Source organism: Chiloscyllium punctatum, chromosome 2, assembly GCF_047496795.1.
Source record: "Chiloscyllium punctatum isolate Juve2018m chromosome 2, sChiPun1.3, whole genome shotgun sequence".
NCBI lineage: Eukaryota > Metazoa > Chordata > Chondrichthyes > Orectolobiformes > Hemiscylliidae > Chiloscyllium > Chiloscyllium punctatum.
Genome location: NC_092740.1, coordinates 44,781,197 through 44,797,646, shown reverse-complemented (window position 1 = coordinate 44,797,646; position 16,450 = coordinate 44,781,197). Strand labels below are relative to the sequence as shown.

The 16,450-nt window shown below is 40.1% G+C and overlaps 1 protein-coding gene across 1 annotated transcript in view; it reads left to right on the top strand.

Moving 5' to 3' along the window:
• Window positions 1-16,450, top strand: part of arhgef28a (Rho guanine nucleotide exchange factor (GEF) 28a) — a 462,887-nt gene that overhangs the window by 243,205 nt on the left and 203,232 nt on the right. Inside the window, exons 15-16 of the mRNA XM_072548108.1 lie at window positions 104-146; window positions 15,078-15,179. Of these exons, the coding sequence (XP_072404209.1) occupies window positions 104-146; window positions 15,078-15,179 (145 nt within the window). The remainder of the gene's footprint in view (window positions 1-103; window positions 147-15,077; window positions 15,180-16,450) is intronic.

The window sequence follows — 16,450 nt, the reverse complement described above, 5'->3', positions numbered from 1 at the left end:
GAAAGATATCTCATGAGTTCAGTTAAAGCTAGTTACTTCAAGGCAAATTTATTTTTCTAATTTTACTTTGTGTTGTAAACTTTTCTATATTACTTTGTTTCAGAACAGCGAACCTTCAGCCTGCCTGAGCATCCGAAAGAAAAAAGGTACAGTAAAGTATAACACATATTAGCCTTGCTGGAGTTCAGTAATTGATCTCGTCCAGCGTAGTGAAAATACCAACTCACAACTGCCTCTAGAGATGTTCAGAATCTAGACTGTAATACTTACAGGACTTCTGCAATAATGGAGAGGGTAGCCTACACTGTGATTGTTGCACCTGAATCAGAAGCATGTTCAGAGTACTCTGCTGTGTATGACACACCAAAACAAGTAGCGGTAATGATCATAAGCTTATCGCTTAAATTCTAGTATAAAATTTAGTGGCATTTATCAACATGAGAAGACATCATGTTATAAGCTGTATAACATTTGGTGTGCATGACCTTCTTTCACTTCGATTAGAAAGAATAAAACCAGAATGGAAAATGTTTCTGGGATGTCTAGTGGAATGCTCCTTGAAAATTGAAAATTTTGCTTTAAACATATTCACCCCTGGTTAACTTTAAGAACTGTGTTAGTTCACAATTGATACATTATGCAGTTAGAAAAGGAAAAACTAAATGTTGTGCATTTCAGCAGAACAACCAGGATGTCATTTTCCAAATATTTGCTATAATAGTGAATCATCTCTGTCCAAATACTATGCTGTCTTCAGTCACAAAGGCATTTGAACTCCTCTCACCTAATTCAGCATTACTCTTTCAACTTTACAGAGTGGAATCTTATGAGCAACTGAAATATATAGGCTATAATGAGACATGTGATAGAATTGGATGAGGCAGTCATCTTAATATCAAGATCCTTTGGCGGCAACTTCTCTGCTTTGCTCAAGCAGCATGGCGAGATTCTTGTCAGGGAGCATCAAATTCTTAATGGTTGCTCTTTATTGCTTGTTAATAGCCCACCCCCTCAGAAAGCCAGTGGCCCAGGACATTGGTCCCTTACCTGTGTGATGTGGATGTGAGTTCCTCAGCAGCTTCCCATCCGAATGTTCCTTTGCCGATTGAGCCCATTAGTGTTTTGACATTGCCATTGATGGAGGGGCCCAGTGGGTCAGCATTGCCAGTCGTTTCCTTATGCCCTGAATGGTCTATTCCTCTAAAGTCAAGGAGGTCTCCTCTGGGGGATATGGCTGCCTTTTGCTGGAAGACACAAAAAGGCAGAAGGCATCACGTCCAGTCGTAAGAAGTAGTGGCCAATTTAGTCCACTGACTGCTCAGAGAATGTCACTGTTTCAGTGCTACTACAAAAAGTAGTAGTACAAAAAGTACTTAATTAGTTGCCGGGACATTGGTGTCTCTGTATCCTTGCAGAACCTGTCCCAATCCTCTGCAACCAGCACATGTGTCCTCTTCTTGTAGAGAGTAAGGACTCTGCCATTCAGAATCCCACCCCTAATTAGACAGTCATAGAGATGTACAGCACGGAAACAGACCCTTCCCTCTAACTCGTCTATGCCTCCCAGATATCCCAACCCAATCTAGTCCCACCTGCCAGCACTCGGCCCATATCGCTCCAAACCCTTCTTATTCATATACCCATCCAGATGCCTTTTGAATGTTGCAATTGTACCAGCCTCCACCACTTCCTCCAGCAGCTCACTCCATACACATACCACACTTTGTGTGAAAAGATTGCCCCTTAGGTCTCTTTTATATCTTTCCCCTCTCACTCTAAACCTACACCCTCTAGTTCTGGACTTCCCCACCCCAGGGAAGCGACATTGTCTATTTATCCTATCCATTCCCCCCATGATTTTATAAACCTCCAACGCTCCAGGGAAGCAGTCCTAGCCTATTCAGCTTCTCCTGATAGCTCAAATCTTCCAACCCTGGCAAAATCCTCGTAAGTCTTTTCTGAACCTTTTCAAGTTTCACAACATCCCTCTGATAGGAAGGAGTGCAGAATTACATGCAATATTCCACAAGTGGTCGAACCAATGTCCTGTACAGCCGCAACATGACTTCCCAACTCCTGTACTCAATACTCTGACCAATAAAGGAAAGCTTACCAAACACCGCCTTCACTATCCTATCTACCTGCGACCCCACTTTCAAGGAACTATGAACCTGCACTCCAAGGTCTCTTTGTTCAGCAACACTCCCTAGGATGTTACCATTAAGTGTATAATCCCTGCTAAGATTTGCTTTCCCAAAACACAGCGCCTTGCATTTATCTAAGTTAAAATTCATCTGCCATTTCTCAGCCCATTGGCCCATCTGATCAAGATCGCATTGTAATCTGAGGTAAGCTTCTTCACTGTCCACTACACCTCCAATCTGCAACATTACGAACTATACCTCTTATGCTCACGTCCAAATCATTTCTATAAACACCAAAAAGTAGTGGACCTAGCACCCATTCTTGTGGCACTCCACTGGTCACAGGCCTCCAGTCTGAAAAACAATCCTCCACCACCACCCTCTGTGTTCTACCTTTGAGCCAGTTCTGTATTCAAATGGCTAGTTATCCTTGTATTCCATTTGATCTAACCTTGCTAACCAGTCTCCCATGGGGAACCTTGTTGAATGCCCTACTGAAGTCCATATAGATCACGTCCACTGTCTGCCCTCATCAATCCTCTTTGTCACTTCTTCAAAAAACTCAATCAGGTTTTTGAGACATGATTTCCCATGCACAAAGCCATGTTGATTATTCCCTAACCAGTCCTTGCCTTTCAAAATGCATGTACATCTTGTCCCTCAGGATTCCCTCCAACAACTTGTCCACCACCAACATCAGGCTCACTGGTCTATAGTTCCTTGGCTTGTCCTTATCATCCTTCATAAACAGTGGCACCACGTTAGCCAACCTCCAGTCTTTCGGCACCTCACCTGTGACTATCGATGATGCACATACTTCAGCACGGAGCCCAATAATCACTTCCCTAGCTTCCCACAGAGTTCTAGGGTACACTTGATCAGGTCCTGGGGATTTATCCACTTTTATGCATTTCAAGACATCCAGCACTTCCTCCTCTGTAATATGGACATTTTTCAAGATGTCACCATCTATTTCCCTACATTCAATATCTTCCATGTCCTTTTCCACAGTAAACACTGATGCAAAATATTTGTTTTTTATCTCCGTCATCTCTTGCGGCTCCACATAAAGACCGCCTTGCTGATCTTAGAGGGGCCCTGTTCTCTCCCGAGTTACCCTTTTGTCCTTAATGAATTCGTAAAAACCCTTTGGATTCTCCTTAACTCTATTTGCCAAAGCCATCTCATGCCCCTTTTTTTCCCTCCTGATTTCCCTCTTGAGTATACTCCTACTGCCTTTATACTCTTCTGAGGATTCACTCTATCTCCGCTATCTATACCTGACACATCCTTCCTTCTTTTTCTTAACCAAACCCTCAATTTCTTTAGTCATCCAGCATTCCCTATAACTACCAGCCTTTCCTTTCACCTTAACAGGAATATACTGTCTCTGGACTCTCGTTACCTCATTTCTGAAGGCTTCCCATTTTCCAGCTATCCCTTTACCTGCGAACATCTGCCCCCAATCAGCTTTTGAAAGTTCTTGTCTAATACTGTCAAAATTAGCCTTCCTCCAATTTAGAACTTTAACTTTTAGATCTGGTCTACCCTTTTCCATCACTATTTTAAATCTAATAGAATTATGGTTGCTAGCCCCAAAGTGCTCTCCCACTGACACCTGCCCTGCCTTATTTCCCAAGAGTAGGTCAAGTTTTGCACCTTCTCAAGTAGGTACATCCACATACTGAATCAGAAAATTTTCTTGTACACTCTTAACAAATTCCTCTCCATCTAAACCCTTAACACTATGGCAGTCCCAGTCTATGTTTGGAAAGTTAAAATTCCCTACCATAACCACCCTATTATTCTTACAGATAACTGAGATCTCCTTACAAATTTGTTTCTGAATTTCCCTCTGATTATTGGGGGGTCTATAATACAATCCCAATAAGATGACCATCCCTTTCTTATTTCTCAGTTTAACCCAAATAACCTCCCTGGATATATTGCCGGGAATATTTTCCCTCAGTACAGCTGTAATGCTATGCCTTATCAAAATTGCCATTCTCCCTCCTCTTTTGCCTCCCTTTCTCCCCTTCCTCTAGTGTTTGTATCCTGGAACATTAAGCTGCTAGTCTTGTTAATCCCTGAGCCATGTTTCTGTAATTGCTATGATATCCCAGTCCCGTGTTCCTAACCATGCCCTGAGTTCACCTGCCTTCCCTGTTAGGCCTCTTGCATTGATATAAATGCAGTTTGTTGTGATGAAGATGAAAAATATTTTCAGGAGGATTTGGACAAGCTTAGTGAATGGAAAAGAACATTATAGATGAATTATAATGTGGTAAAAAGTGAGGTTGTCCATTGTAGTACATGTTGAAAAATGCAAAATCAACTTTTAATCATTTTCATTCAATATTTTGCCTGGGTTTGTGAATTTTACTTAATAATTTTCCAACATAAGGACAGTCTAAGGAAATAAGATGTGCAGTTTTTCTTAAATGATCAGTATAGAAAGTGTCTTTGTTAGTAAGTCACTGAAGGCTAATACCCAGGTGCAATAAGCTATTAGGAATGTTAATGAAATATTCGCCTTTATTACAAGGTGATTTAAGAACAGAAGCAGTAAAGTCTTGTGTCAGTTGGATAGGAGCTTGATTTGATGGCACCTGTACTGTGTGCAGTTTTGGTTTCCTTGTCTGAGCAAAGATTTAATTGCGATAGAGTGAGTGCAACAAAAGTTCGTCAGACTTGTTCCAAATTTGGATGGACTGCGCTTTGAAAGGGGATTGGGCAAATTGAGTATGTATTCTCTCGAGTTTTGAAAAATGAGGGATGGTCTCATTTGAACCTACACAGTATTTAAAGGGATAAATGCAGATAAGACGTTTCCCTGTTTTGGGAATCCAGTTTGGTAGCACAACATAAAAAATAAGGTAGATATCATTTTGGGCTGGCATGAAAGGAAATATTTTTATTTGATGGCGGGGTGTATCCTTGGACTTTTCTACGTCGAAGAGCTGTGGAAACTCAAAAGCAAAATACTGTGGATGCTGAAAATCTGTAGCAAACACAATTCGTGCTGAAGAAACTCAATTCGTTTGGCAGCATCTGTGAACAGAGAAACCGAGGAAAACATTTTGAGTACAGTATGACTCTTTTTCAGAACTGAATGGAGTTGGAAAGTGTATTTATACTTTTGACAGAATAGAAAGAGAGTCAAAGGGAACAGGTGTTGTCGAGGCCCTGGAGGGCATAATCAGGCAGTTGGACTGTGAAGTTATGGAATTCAATATTGATACTTATGGACAGTAAAGTGCCTAAGTGGAAAATAAGGTGTAGATCAGGTTGTTACAGATGGAATGATCCCTGCAGAATACTGACAAGAGAGTGGATGGGTAGATGCATTTGGTGTTGGCATCCTTCTGGAAGTGGTGGACGATGAGCCTTTGAATGCAAAGACTAGTGAGGTGTGAAGTGAGGATGAGGGAAACCCTATACAGCTGTTCTGTGAGGGAGTGAGGGCAGAAATGCAGGAGATGTGTTGAACATGGCTGAGGACCTTGTCAACCACAGGAGGAGGGTGGGGGAACATCTTGGTTGAGGAAAAAGGACAAGGTGAGAAATGACACACACCAGGTTATAGTCCAACAGGTTTATTTGAAATCACAAGCTTTCGAATGCTGCCCCTTCGTAAGGTGAAGTGAAGAGAGGCATATAAGCACAGAATTTATAGCAGACAGACCAAAGGTCATACAAATGGTATGAGTGGAATGTCGACAGGTATGTCTCTGCAGTTGACCAACAGTGTCAGACAGTGTGAGTAGAGTGTCAACAGCTGAATAACAAGTGAAAGGATGTAATTGGATTAAATGAGGCAGAGAGATAATTACAAAGAATTAAAAATTAGATGGTGCTGGATACAAACCAAATGGATGGAATAACATGATAGGTATAAGTGTCACATGCTGAGGACTTAACCAAAGTAACAAGTAATCTAAAACTACACAAACTATTTATGGAGCAAGATCATAACAAGCTATCAAGGCGATGGTGTCAAAACAAGACAGGAAGGAAGACTTTGCAGATGCAGAACAGTATGGTGGAGTTGCATGTAGCATAACACAAACCCAAGATCACGGTTGAGACTGTCTTCATGGGTATTTCTGCTTGGCATTTCTGAGTTGTTGTGTTTCTTGAATGCCGCCTTGGAGGACACTTATCCAAAAGTTCAGAGGCTGAATGTCCTTGACCGGTGAAGTGTTCCCCGCCTGGGAGGGAACATATTTGTCTGGCAATTGTTGTATCATATCCATTCATCTGCTGTTGTAGCGTCTACTTGGTCTCACCAATATACCATGCCTCGAGGCACCCTTGCCTGCAGCTCATGAGATAGACAGCATTGGCCAAATCACATGAGTATCTGTCATGTAGGTAGTGGGTGGTGTTCCCACGTGATGGTAATTTCCGTGTCAATAATCTGGCATGTCTTGCAGAAGTTTCCATGGCAGGGTTGTGTGGTGTTGTGGTTGTTGTTGTCCTGAAGGCTAGGTAGTTGCTGTGAACGATGCACTGTTTAATGTTTGGCGATTGAAAGCCAGAAGGGATGATCTTGACGAGATGTTTGTTGCCATTGATGACATGTTGAAGGCAGAGGAGAACATGGTATAGTTTCTCCACTCTGGGGAAGTACTGGACGATGAAGGGCACTCTATCAGCCATGTCCGGTGTTTGTCTTCTGAGGAGGTTGTTGTGGATTTTCGTTGTAGCGTGTCGGAATTGGCGATCAAGTGTTGAGCACTGTATTCCATTCTTATGAGGGACAACATCGACCCTAACTCTGTTCCAGCTGTTCCTTCCTCACCTCAAATTCTAGTTCTCAGCTTTTGCTGCTCCTCCTCTTGCCTCCCTTCACATCCATTCCCCATTCCATTTGGTTTGCTCCATTCTCTCTTTATGCATTTTGCTCAATTTCTAACATGCTACTTGTTCCATTGAATTTTGCCTGTTTCTCTTAAGTTCTGACTAAGCCTTGCATTGACCTGGCTTTCCTTCCTGTTTCGAATCATGCTTGTTCCAAGGAAACATTAGTGGTGAATAAATTAGACTGGCCTTTTTGTATTGCTTCCCACACTAACCCCCTGAACTATCACCACTAACCTCAAGTAGGAACTGCCATATTATATGTATTTGGCGCAATGTGAGAATATGAATATAGAAATATTTGAATACACAAATATACATACAAATGCATATGTAAATTAAGAACAGGTGAGGCAATTTGGCCTCTTGAGCATGCTCCATCATTCAGTAGGATTGTGGTGGATCCACTTGTGGCCCAACTTCCCATGTCTTTCTATCTCTGATAGCCTTGACTTCTTTTGCTAGTCCTCCCTTCCACCAAACAGAAAGGGGGTTCCCTTGACTCATGACCACCTGAGAACAAAGATTTCTCATTTCCCTCTTAAAAGGAAGAGCTCTTATTTTCAATTACGTCCCTTCATCCTATTCTGTTCCATAAGTGGAACTTCTTCCAGCATCCCATCCTGTCAAGAACCCTCAGAACTCTGTTTCAAAAAGATCGCTTCTCACGCTTCCAACCTCCAACAGATGCTGGCCCAAGCTGTCCAACCTCTCCTCGTAAAATGACTCCCTCAGTCATGTGAACCTTCTTAGAACTGAGGAACTAGACCCGTCTGCTCTAGGCTCTTAAGAAGTATCAATATGGTAACTGGGCTCTCAAACCAATTAACACAAATCCACATATGTAAATCTCAAATCTCAAGACATTTCTTTTGTTATCATTCAATAAGGAAGATGGTTGTTAATTATGGAGCTCTGAGCAACTATTCTTCCAGGATAGGTCAGTGTGCAACTCCCAAGGACATGACTTTAATGCTGTGGTGACAGTACTGGGAGAGAATGAGTGCTCAATTGATGTCAATGGCTGTCAATTTGTTTCAAGATTATAAAACATGAAAAGGCCAAGCAGACCATGAATTCCATTTCTTCAACAGAACTTTTCAGTTACATTTTTCATGGCACTAAAGTTTCAATCATGAATTTCAAGGAAGGCTGTTAAGATTTGTTGATCTCTGTGACACATATTTTCCCTTTCCTGACATCATTTTAACTCTGATGATAGCTTCAAAATGATCTCTAATCATCCAGCAACAGCAATGTTATTTAACCAGGTAAGTAACTAAATCACAGTGACACTTTGTCATACACAAGCAAACATATGGTCCATTTTAAATTAAATTTACAGAAAGTGAAGGAAATGATTGGGGGGCACAAGCGATTAAGATAGAAGCTGTGCTATAATAAAATAATGGCACATTATGCCATTAAACATCTAATTACACTTCATTCCATTAGGCATTGCCTTCTTGAGGGCTTTGCAATAAGATTGGTTACATAAAAAGACAAGATTTCATCAGTTTACTGATTATAACCCAATTGCTGTTTGAGAGGACAGTAACAGTGCAACCTACGATGAGGTGCTGCATCATTGACAACAACTCTTGTATTTCCATGTTTAACTGTATATGTGCAGACTCAGAAATTGCTGTGAATTTCAGGATAGCAATGACCATGAATGTTGATAGTTTTGCCATCATTTCTGCCACAAGACACTAGTTTCTTAATCCTGTGAGGACTCTGTTACCCAGATCCTAAGCAAGATATAACCACCCATTCGTGCTCAGAGACTTGCATTGGTTCCAAGTCCAGGAAAGTCACAGTTTTTTCAATGTAGTTTTTCACATGATGTGGGCATTGCTGGATGGGTCAACTTTTGTTGCTTATCCCTAACTGTCCTTGAGAAAGTAGAGGCGATTTCATATGATGTTGGTGTGCCTACAGTGCTGTGAGGACGGTAATTTAAAGGTTCATCCTCTTATTCAAATCCCTCTATGACCTGCTACTCTCTATTTCTATAACCATCTCCAGTCCTACAACTTTTCAAGACCCTTGTGCTCTTCCAATTCCCTACATCTTTTGCTTCCCCATCAGTAGTTATGTGTTTCATTCCTGGGCCCAAGGCTCTAGAATTCTTTCCCTAAACGCTTTTAGCTCTTCATCATTCTAGTGCGCTCTTTCTCTTCTCTTAGATATTTCCTTAAAACCTACTTCTTTCACAGCCTTTGGCCCCCTGCCCAATATCTCTGTAACATGGTGTGAAATTTTGTCTCATGTTACTCCTATGAAGTGCCTTGGGCTGATTTACTACTTTCAATCAATACGAGTTGTTATTGTTATTGTAAAGTAGCCAAATTGAGATTGAGTATTGTTCAAACCGGTTTCTGAACTTTATTAGTTTCACATGGAAATTGAGTAATAAAAAAAAAATCAGGTGAAATCAACTGTGAGCAAGTATTGGCTTCTTTTGATCAAATGTAAAATTGAATGTTCATTATCATTTTCAACCTCTCCCCTTGCTGAGGTGTGGTGGCTTTCAGGTTAAACCACCTGTTTCTCTGTCTCTCATGAGAAAGCAACCCTATGATCTGGTAAGACTATGACAACTTTTAACATCTGTAGAATAAATCTGTAAGAAACAACAAGAAAAAAACTTGTGAATAGAATGAACATTGACAATCATCCACTTATTGTAATGCTTAAGGAAACTAACATAGGTACTTATTAGCTGCCTTGTAGTGCCTCTGACTCATTGAACCTTATATTTTGTTTACGGGTGCTAATGTTGTATATCAGGATAGACATCTTAAAACAGGGAAGCAGCGACTGATACTTAAGCAGACAACAATATCTTTCTAGGGTTTTGTTTAGTTTAATCCTTGTTCTTAATTTCATCTTATGGGTGAGGAGTATAATTCTAAGTATTCATCGGGTTTAACATTTTCCTGACCCCTTCCAGGCTGTGAGTGGATCCTCAGTGCACAGATACCAAGTGTCACTACATACTGAAGTTCTACCTGTCCTCACTGTTGCGAAGGATGGGTCTGGTCTTGTGTCCAAAGAACATGCCAAGCAGCTGGACCATTCCATGTCATCTGTCACTCTTGGAAAAATTTGCAAAGGAAAACACCTTTGACCACATGTCTGTCAGGCAGCACATGGTCAGCATGCAACATCCTCGAGACCCTTCAGGAAAAGGAGAGGGTGGATCTGGTCAGGTAGTTCACTGAGCAGACTGTCAAAGTCATTTGGCAGAATGCCTCATCACTAAAACTTTCCAACAAGCACCAAGACGTAGCTTGACTGGTGGCGAGAAGGGCATTACCTGTCAGATCCTTTATGTAAGCCACATATTCACCAAGCTCCACATAAAGTCATTACATCTACACTGCTTGCATCTCTGTATGAAACTGCATGCTGCCCTTGATGCAGCTGCTGGGTAGAGAGGAGACTGTCACATATCCCCTTCTGCAATGTACCTTTGCAGACAAAGTCTGGAGAGAGATGTACTGATCTTTGTCGAGGTTCTTCCTCAGCTTTCCATGATGCAGAACTCAGTGGTCTACAGGCCATTTCCTTGTGGTGCACACCAAAATGGATGTCGACTGTGCCTGGAGGACCATCCATTCGGTGAAAGACACTCTGTTGGTCTGCCCATAACTTGCTGGTCTTCCAATGTAAAGAGTTGACCTCAAACAAGTGTTGAAGACTAGTACATTCCAAGGTCCGAGACTCTGTGCTGAGGGTTGCACTATAACTTGGGGCAGCTGCTGCCAAGGTGCAGTGGGAAAAGACCACTGTCTAAGGTATTTCTGCCAAAGTATAATGAGGGTTTGTTCAGTTGTCAGACCTTCTTGTTGCCTCAAGATGAACTGTATGAGTAGGAAATGCCTTTGTTTTTGCAACTGCAGGGAAGCTCTGAGAAATGTCAAATTCCAATGTTTTTACAGGAATGATTTTTAATCTTAGTACTAATGGGTGGTTTTAGGAATAAAGTTTTATTTTTGCAATAAAGAAACATTTTCAGCACCCTTCAGTTCTGAAGAAGAGTTATTAAATTGGAAACACTAACTCTGTTTATTTCTTTCTCTACAGATGTTGCTAGACTTGCTGAGTTTCTCCAGCAGTTTGTTTTTATTTCAGATTTCTAACATCTTTAATATTTTGCTTTTATTCAGCTTAAAGACACTGTTCATAGCCAACTACCCTCAGATATACCTTAATTTATAACCAGCTTTATTTTGCATAGCTTCTGGTTGGTTTGTATACTTTTTAGTAATTTTAATATTCATATTTGAACCATTTTTCATTCCAGTTTGTAGTAATGTATTCCATGTTTTATTTCCTTTTCAGTTTGTGAACTCTAATATGTCTCTTTTATTAAAATACTGTTACACTGACATAGGAAGCTACAAGACTAGAAAAGACATTAGGCAAACACCAAGAAAACTGATTTGTTTTAAATGCCCACACATCAATTCTCCCGCAAATGTTTCCACCACCTTTATACAAAGTCCATTCCACATATTCACCGAGCTCCACATAAAGTCATTACATCTACACTGCTTGCATCTCTCTTCTAACCCAGAGCCAATATTCCGAGTCCTGAAGCTTGTGCCCAAAAGTTCTCATACCTTGAATGAGATTTCAGTTTGGTTGACCTCTTCTGCCCTGCACTTGTATTTAATTAGTCTTGCTGTAGTATGATAATCAGAATTGCACAAAGTAACTTGTCTGAACCAGTGTTTGTTTTACATTTTCATTTTCATCTTCTGGTGTTTGTGCCATGCAGACATGACTATACAGCACAAGATCTAGTTAGCTTTTCTTGCTGCTGCTGCTGCTGCTGCATATTGTGTCTGTTTCAATTGGCTGTCCAGTAACATCCTACAAATCCATAGCCTGTTATATTTTTGTGGCTGAGAGCTGTATAATTAGTTTCAGATATTTTATTTCCTATCTATGAACTTATTTTCTTGGAATTGAATTAAGTGCTGTTCGCCACTCCCCAACCAATCCATTTCAACCCATTTCAGACAGTTACCTCCAATTCCATACATACCTTCCTAGTGGATTAATCACTTGTAATACCTTGGGATCAGTGATCATTCTCTTAGACTTAATTAATTTAGATCCCTTTGCCTGGTAATGACATCAATTTACACAACACAACCAGCCTCTTGTCACATTACTGACAGTAAATCCAAGAAAATAAGTTCACATTAATGACAGTAGATTTAGAATGTATCGTACAGAAAGAGGCCATTTGACCCAACATATCTGTATCAGCTCCCAAAAGAGCTACCCAGCTATCCCAACTACCAGTCCTATTTCTGCAGCCCTCTAAATTCATCACTTTCAAATATTTTTGATATTATTCCACACTATTAATCATTAAAAAGAGTCTGGACAGGTAGAGAGAGCTGACTTTTTTTAAAAAAGCATACAATGCTCTGTGCTTCTTTGGGAGGGCTATAGAATGCAAATACAGGGATGTTATACTGAACTTATCTAGGACACTGTTTAGACCTCAGCTGGAGAATTGTGTACAGTTTTCAGGACCACACTATAGAAAGGGTGTGTATGCATTGGAGAAAATGCTGAAGAAGTTTGAGACTGGTCCCTTCTAATGGGAAACTCCAGTTAAGAGGAAAGAGAGATGTTGGGACTGTTTTCCTTGAAAAGGCTGAGGGGAGATTTGATAGAAGTTTTCAAAATTTTGAGGGGGCTCGACAAAATAGATTGGGAACAATTCCTCCCTTTCATGAAAGGATTGAGAAGTGGATGGCACAGTTTATGTTTTGCATAAGTAACAAACGTGAGATGAACAGAATTTGTTTCACAGTGCATGTTTGGATTTGGAATGCATTACCTGGAACTGTGGTGGCAGGTTCAAGAGGGCATTGGATGATTTTTTGTTATAAACAATGTGCAGGTAAAGGGCGTAAAAGCAGGAGTTGGGAACTAAGTTAGAATGCTCTGGCAGCTGGTTCAAATATGATGGGCTCAATAGCCTTCTTCAGTACCCGTAATGATTCTGTGATTCTTAACATGTACTGATGATGTGAGTATAAACCAACCACAAACCTTCAGTAACATTAAACAATACAAAATATTCAGATTACCAGGTAGCTACAAATGGTCAGTTCATATTTTACTTCATCTATTTACCCAGGTAATATGATTCAGTAAGCCTCTAATATAGGAACACAAGAGCAAGGTTAGGCCATTTAGTCCCTCAAGTCTCTCCACCATTCTAGATCATGGCTGATCACATAGTCAATGATGTCATTAGTATCTAGAAATCTATTGATCTCTATATTGAACATAATCAATGACTGAGCTTTCACAATGCTCTGGGGTAGAGAATTCTAAAGGTTCACTATCCTCTGAATGAAGAAATTTCTCCTCAACTTGAATATAAATGACTTGGCCTTTATTCTGAGAGTGTGTTCCCTGGTTCTACATCCCCAGGAGATATTCCCTGATTCTGGATTTAGACTGACTGGCACTTTAAGAATCTTGTACGTTTCAATGAGAGCACCCTCATTCTTCTAAGCTGTAGAAAAAGAGGCCCAATCTCCTCTCATAGGGCTCTCACACCATTACAAGAATTAGTTTGGTGAGTCTCCTCTGCATTCCCTCTATGTGTTTTAACATTTAAATTAAAGCACATGGGATTAGAGGTAGTGCATTGAAATGAGTAGAGAACTGGCTGGCAGACAGGAAGAGTAGGAATAAATGGGCCTTTTTCCAAATGGCAGGCAGTAAATTGTGGGGTATTATAGGAATCAGTGCTAAGCCACTCACAATATATATTAATGATTTACCTAAGAGAACTAAATGTAAAATCTCCACATTTGCAGATGTCACAAAGCTGCATGAGAGGGTGAGCTATGAGGAAGTGCAACTTCAGTGTAACTTGAACAAGCTGAGTGAGTGGGCAAATACATGGCAGATAAAGTATAATGAGGACATGTGTGAGGTTTGGTAGCAAAAAAACAGAAAGACATTATTATTTGGCTATAAATTGAAAGAGGCAAATGAGCAATGGCACTGGGTGACCTTGTACACCAGTCACTGAAGATAAGCATGTAAATTCAGCAGGTGGTGAACAAGATAAGCAGTATATTTGCATTCATAGTGAGAGGTTTTGAGTACAGGAGAAGGGATGTCTTGCTGTAATTGTACAGGGCTTTGGTGAGACCACATCTGGAATATTGTGTGCAGTTTTGGTCTCCTTATATGAAGAAAGATATTCTGGCTATGGAGGGAGTGCAACAAAGATTTATCAGACTGACTTCTGGGATGAAGACAAGTTGAATCGGTTAAGATTATATTCACTGGAGTTGAGAAGAATAAGGAGGAAGAAATCTCCGAGAAACCTATGAATTTTAACAGAATTAGACAAGGTAGATGCAGGAAGGATGTATCTAATGATGGAGAATCCAGAAACAAGGGTCACAGTTTAAGCATATGGGGTAAATGTAGGACTGAAATGAGAGATTGCTTCACTCAGAGTGGTACGACAATGGAATTCACTATCACAGAAAGCAGTAGAAGCCAAAACATTGTAATATTTCAAGCAGGAATTGGGTAAAACACTTGGGGCTGAAGTGATCAAATGGTAAAGGGGGCAAGGTGACAAAGTATTGAGTTGGATGATCATCCATGTTCATTATCATTGGCGGAGCAGGCTCAAACGGCAGAATGGCCTACTCCTGGGCCTATTTTCTATATTTCTGTTTCCTGAATTGAAAGGGTCAAACTGCATATAACATTCCAGATGCTGTCTCACCTAGCTATATGATTGAAGCAAGTCATCTTAATTTGTGTGCTCAAATCCTCTTGCTAAGACTAACATGTGAATTTACTTTAAATTTCACAAAGGATTTCAAAATTTTACAAAGTCTACGTAGGAATTTTATCCCAATGTCTGAAAATGTTTCCATAACAAAAAAATCTGGCAGTTTAAAAAGGTGCTAACTGTATTGTATGAACTTATGATCCTGTAGTCTTGTCAGTTATTCTGTATATTGCAGCAAAATTTCAGGCATTTATCATTTTCTGTAGGGAACTTAGTTTTCGCAAACGGGCACAGTCAGCTGATGAGGAAGGCTGTTCGGAGCTAGCAGACTCGCTGCAGCATCTGACTTTGTCGGAGTTTCTAAAAGAGTATGTTTCAGTCCTCTAATAAATATCTGTGTGTTTGTGTGTTGAAGTAATGCATGTCTAACTTTAACCCCAATAAATATCTCTAACCCTCAAACTGGAAAACCTCCCACTGAGGCCTTTTACATGAAGCTGATGTGCTGGAACAGATTTCGCTGTTGACCAAGTTTCAGTATTTTAATGATTAAGGATAGAATTTCTTTTGTATCCATAGTCAGTGGGAGAGAATTCCACCCATCATTCTTGAACTAATTGATGTGATGATACTGGGCAGTTTATTTGCTGTTTTAACAATATGGATATTTCTGCCTCATCATTGCCTGGAGAAGCTCATTCTGGAATGTAAATGCTTGATAGCCAACTCCAAAAAAATGAGAAATGGAAACTTGCCAGTGTAATTTAGTATGCAGAGCATTTTTGCATAAAATTTCAATTTGTATTTATCTGCTTTAAAAAACTTAAGGAATTGCTTAAGTAATTGCATTTGGTTTTTGAAAGATAATACATTGTGTCTTTAACTGACACATACCAATTGATACAGCATCATTCATAGATAAACATGTTAGAGTTGTCGTTGGCTTCATGGAAACAGCTTCATTGTAGGCCTGACCATATTATTCAAATGCTACTTGTACAATAAAAATGTTTATACAGCAGATATTATGCAAAAAGAAATCTGTCTGCAAGAGTATTGAAAGCTCACTTGATTCTTATGAAAGATGAAGCCTATCTCAACATTTTCATTGCAAATATGAAAATTGTTAGCAGAACAATTTAGCTAAAAAATGGTCATTCTCTGAATATTGGCTAACTCACATGTTAGGAAGAGACAAACTAACAGATATATACACAATGATGCTTGCACTTAAACTAATTCACTCACTTATGTAGTCCTCTGTATCTTAGCACACAGTGCAAATGGAATTCCCCAAGCCCTTGCTTTTGACTTTACTCATGAAGGGGAGGGGGTGTAGTGAAAGCTATGACTTTCCAGATGAGCAAATGGAAACTTTGTTGACCTGTACACACACAGTGCTGGCAATGGGACCCAGAGTTCTTTCACGGCTGGCTAATTTAACAGGATCATCCTCATAAACCTGACCATTGTAGTTGGCCCCTCAGTCTGATCTTTTGAGGTAAATGTATCCAGTTATGCAGTGAAGCAGCAGAGTGGTGGTAGTGGTTTTAGTAAATGCCATGGTGCAAGTTTGCCTTCACGTTTTTATGATTAATTGTGAATGAATCTATTTTACAAGAACCTTAAATAATATAAA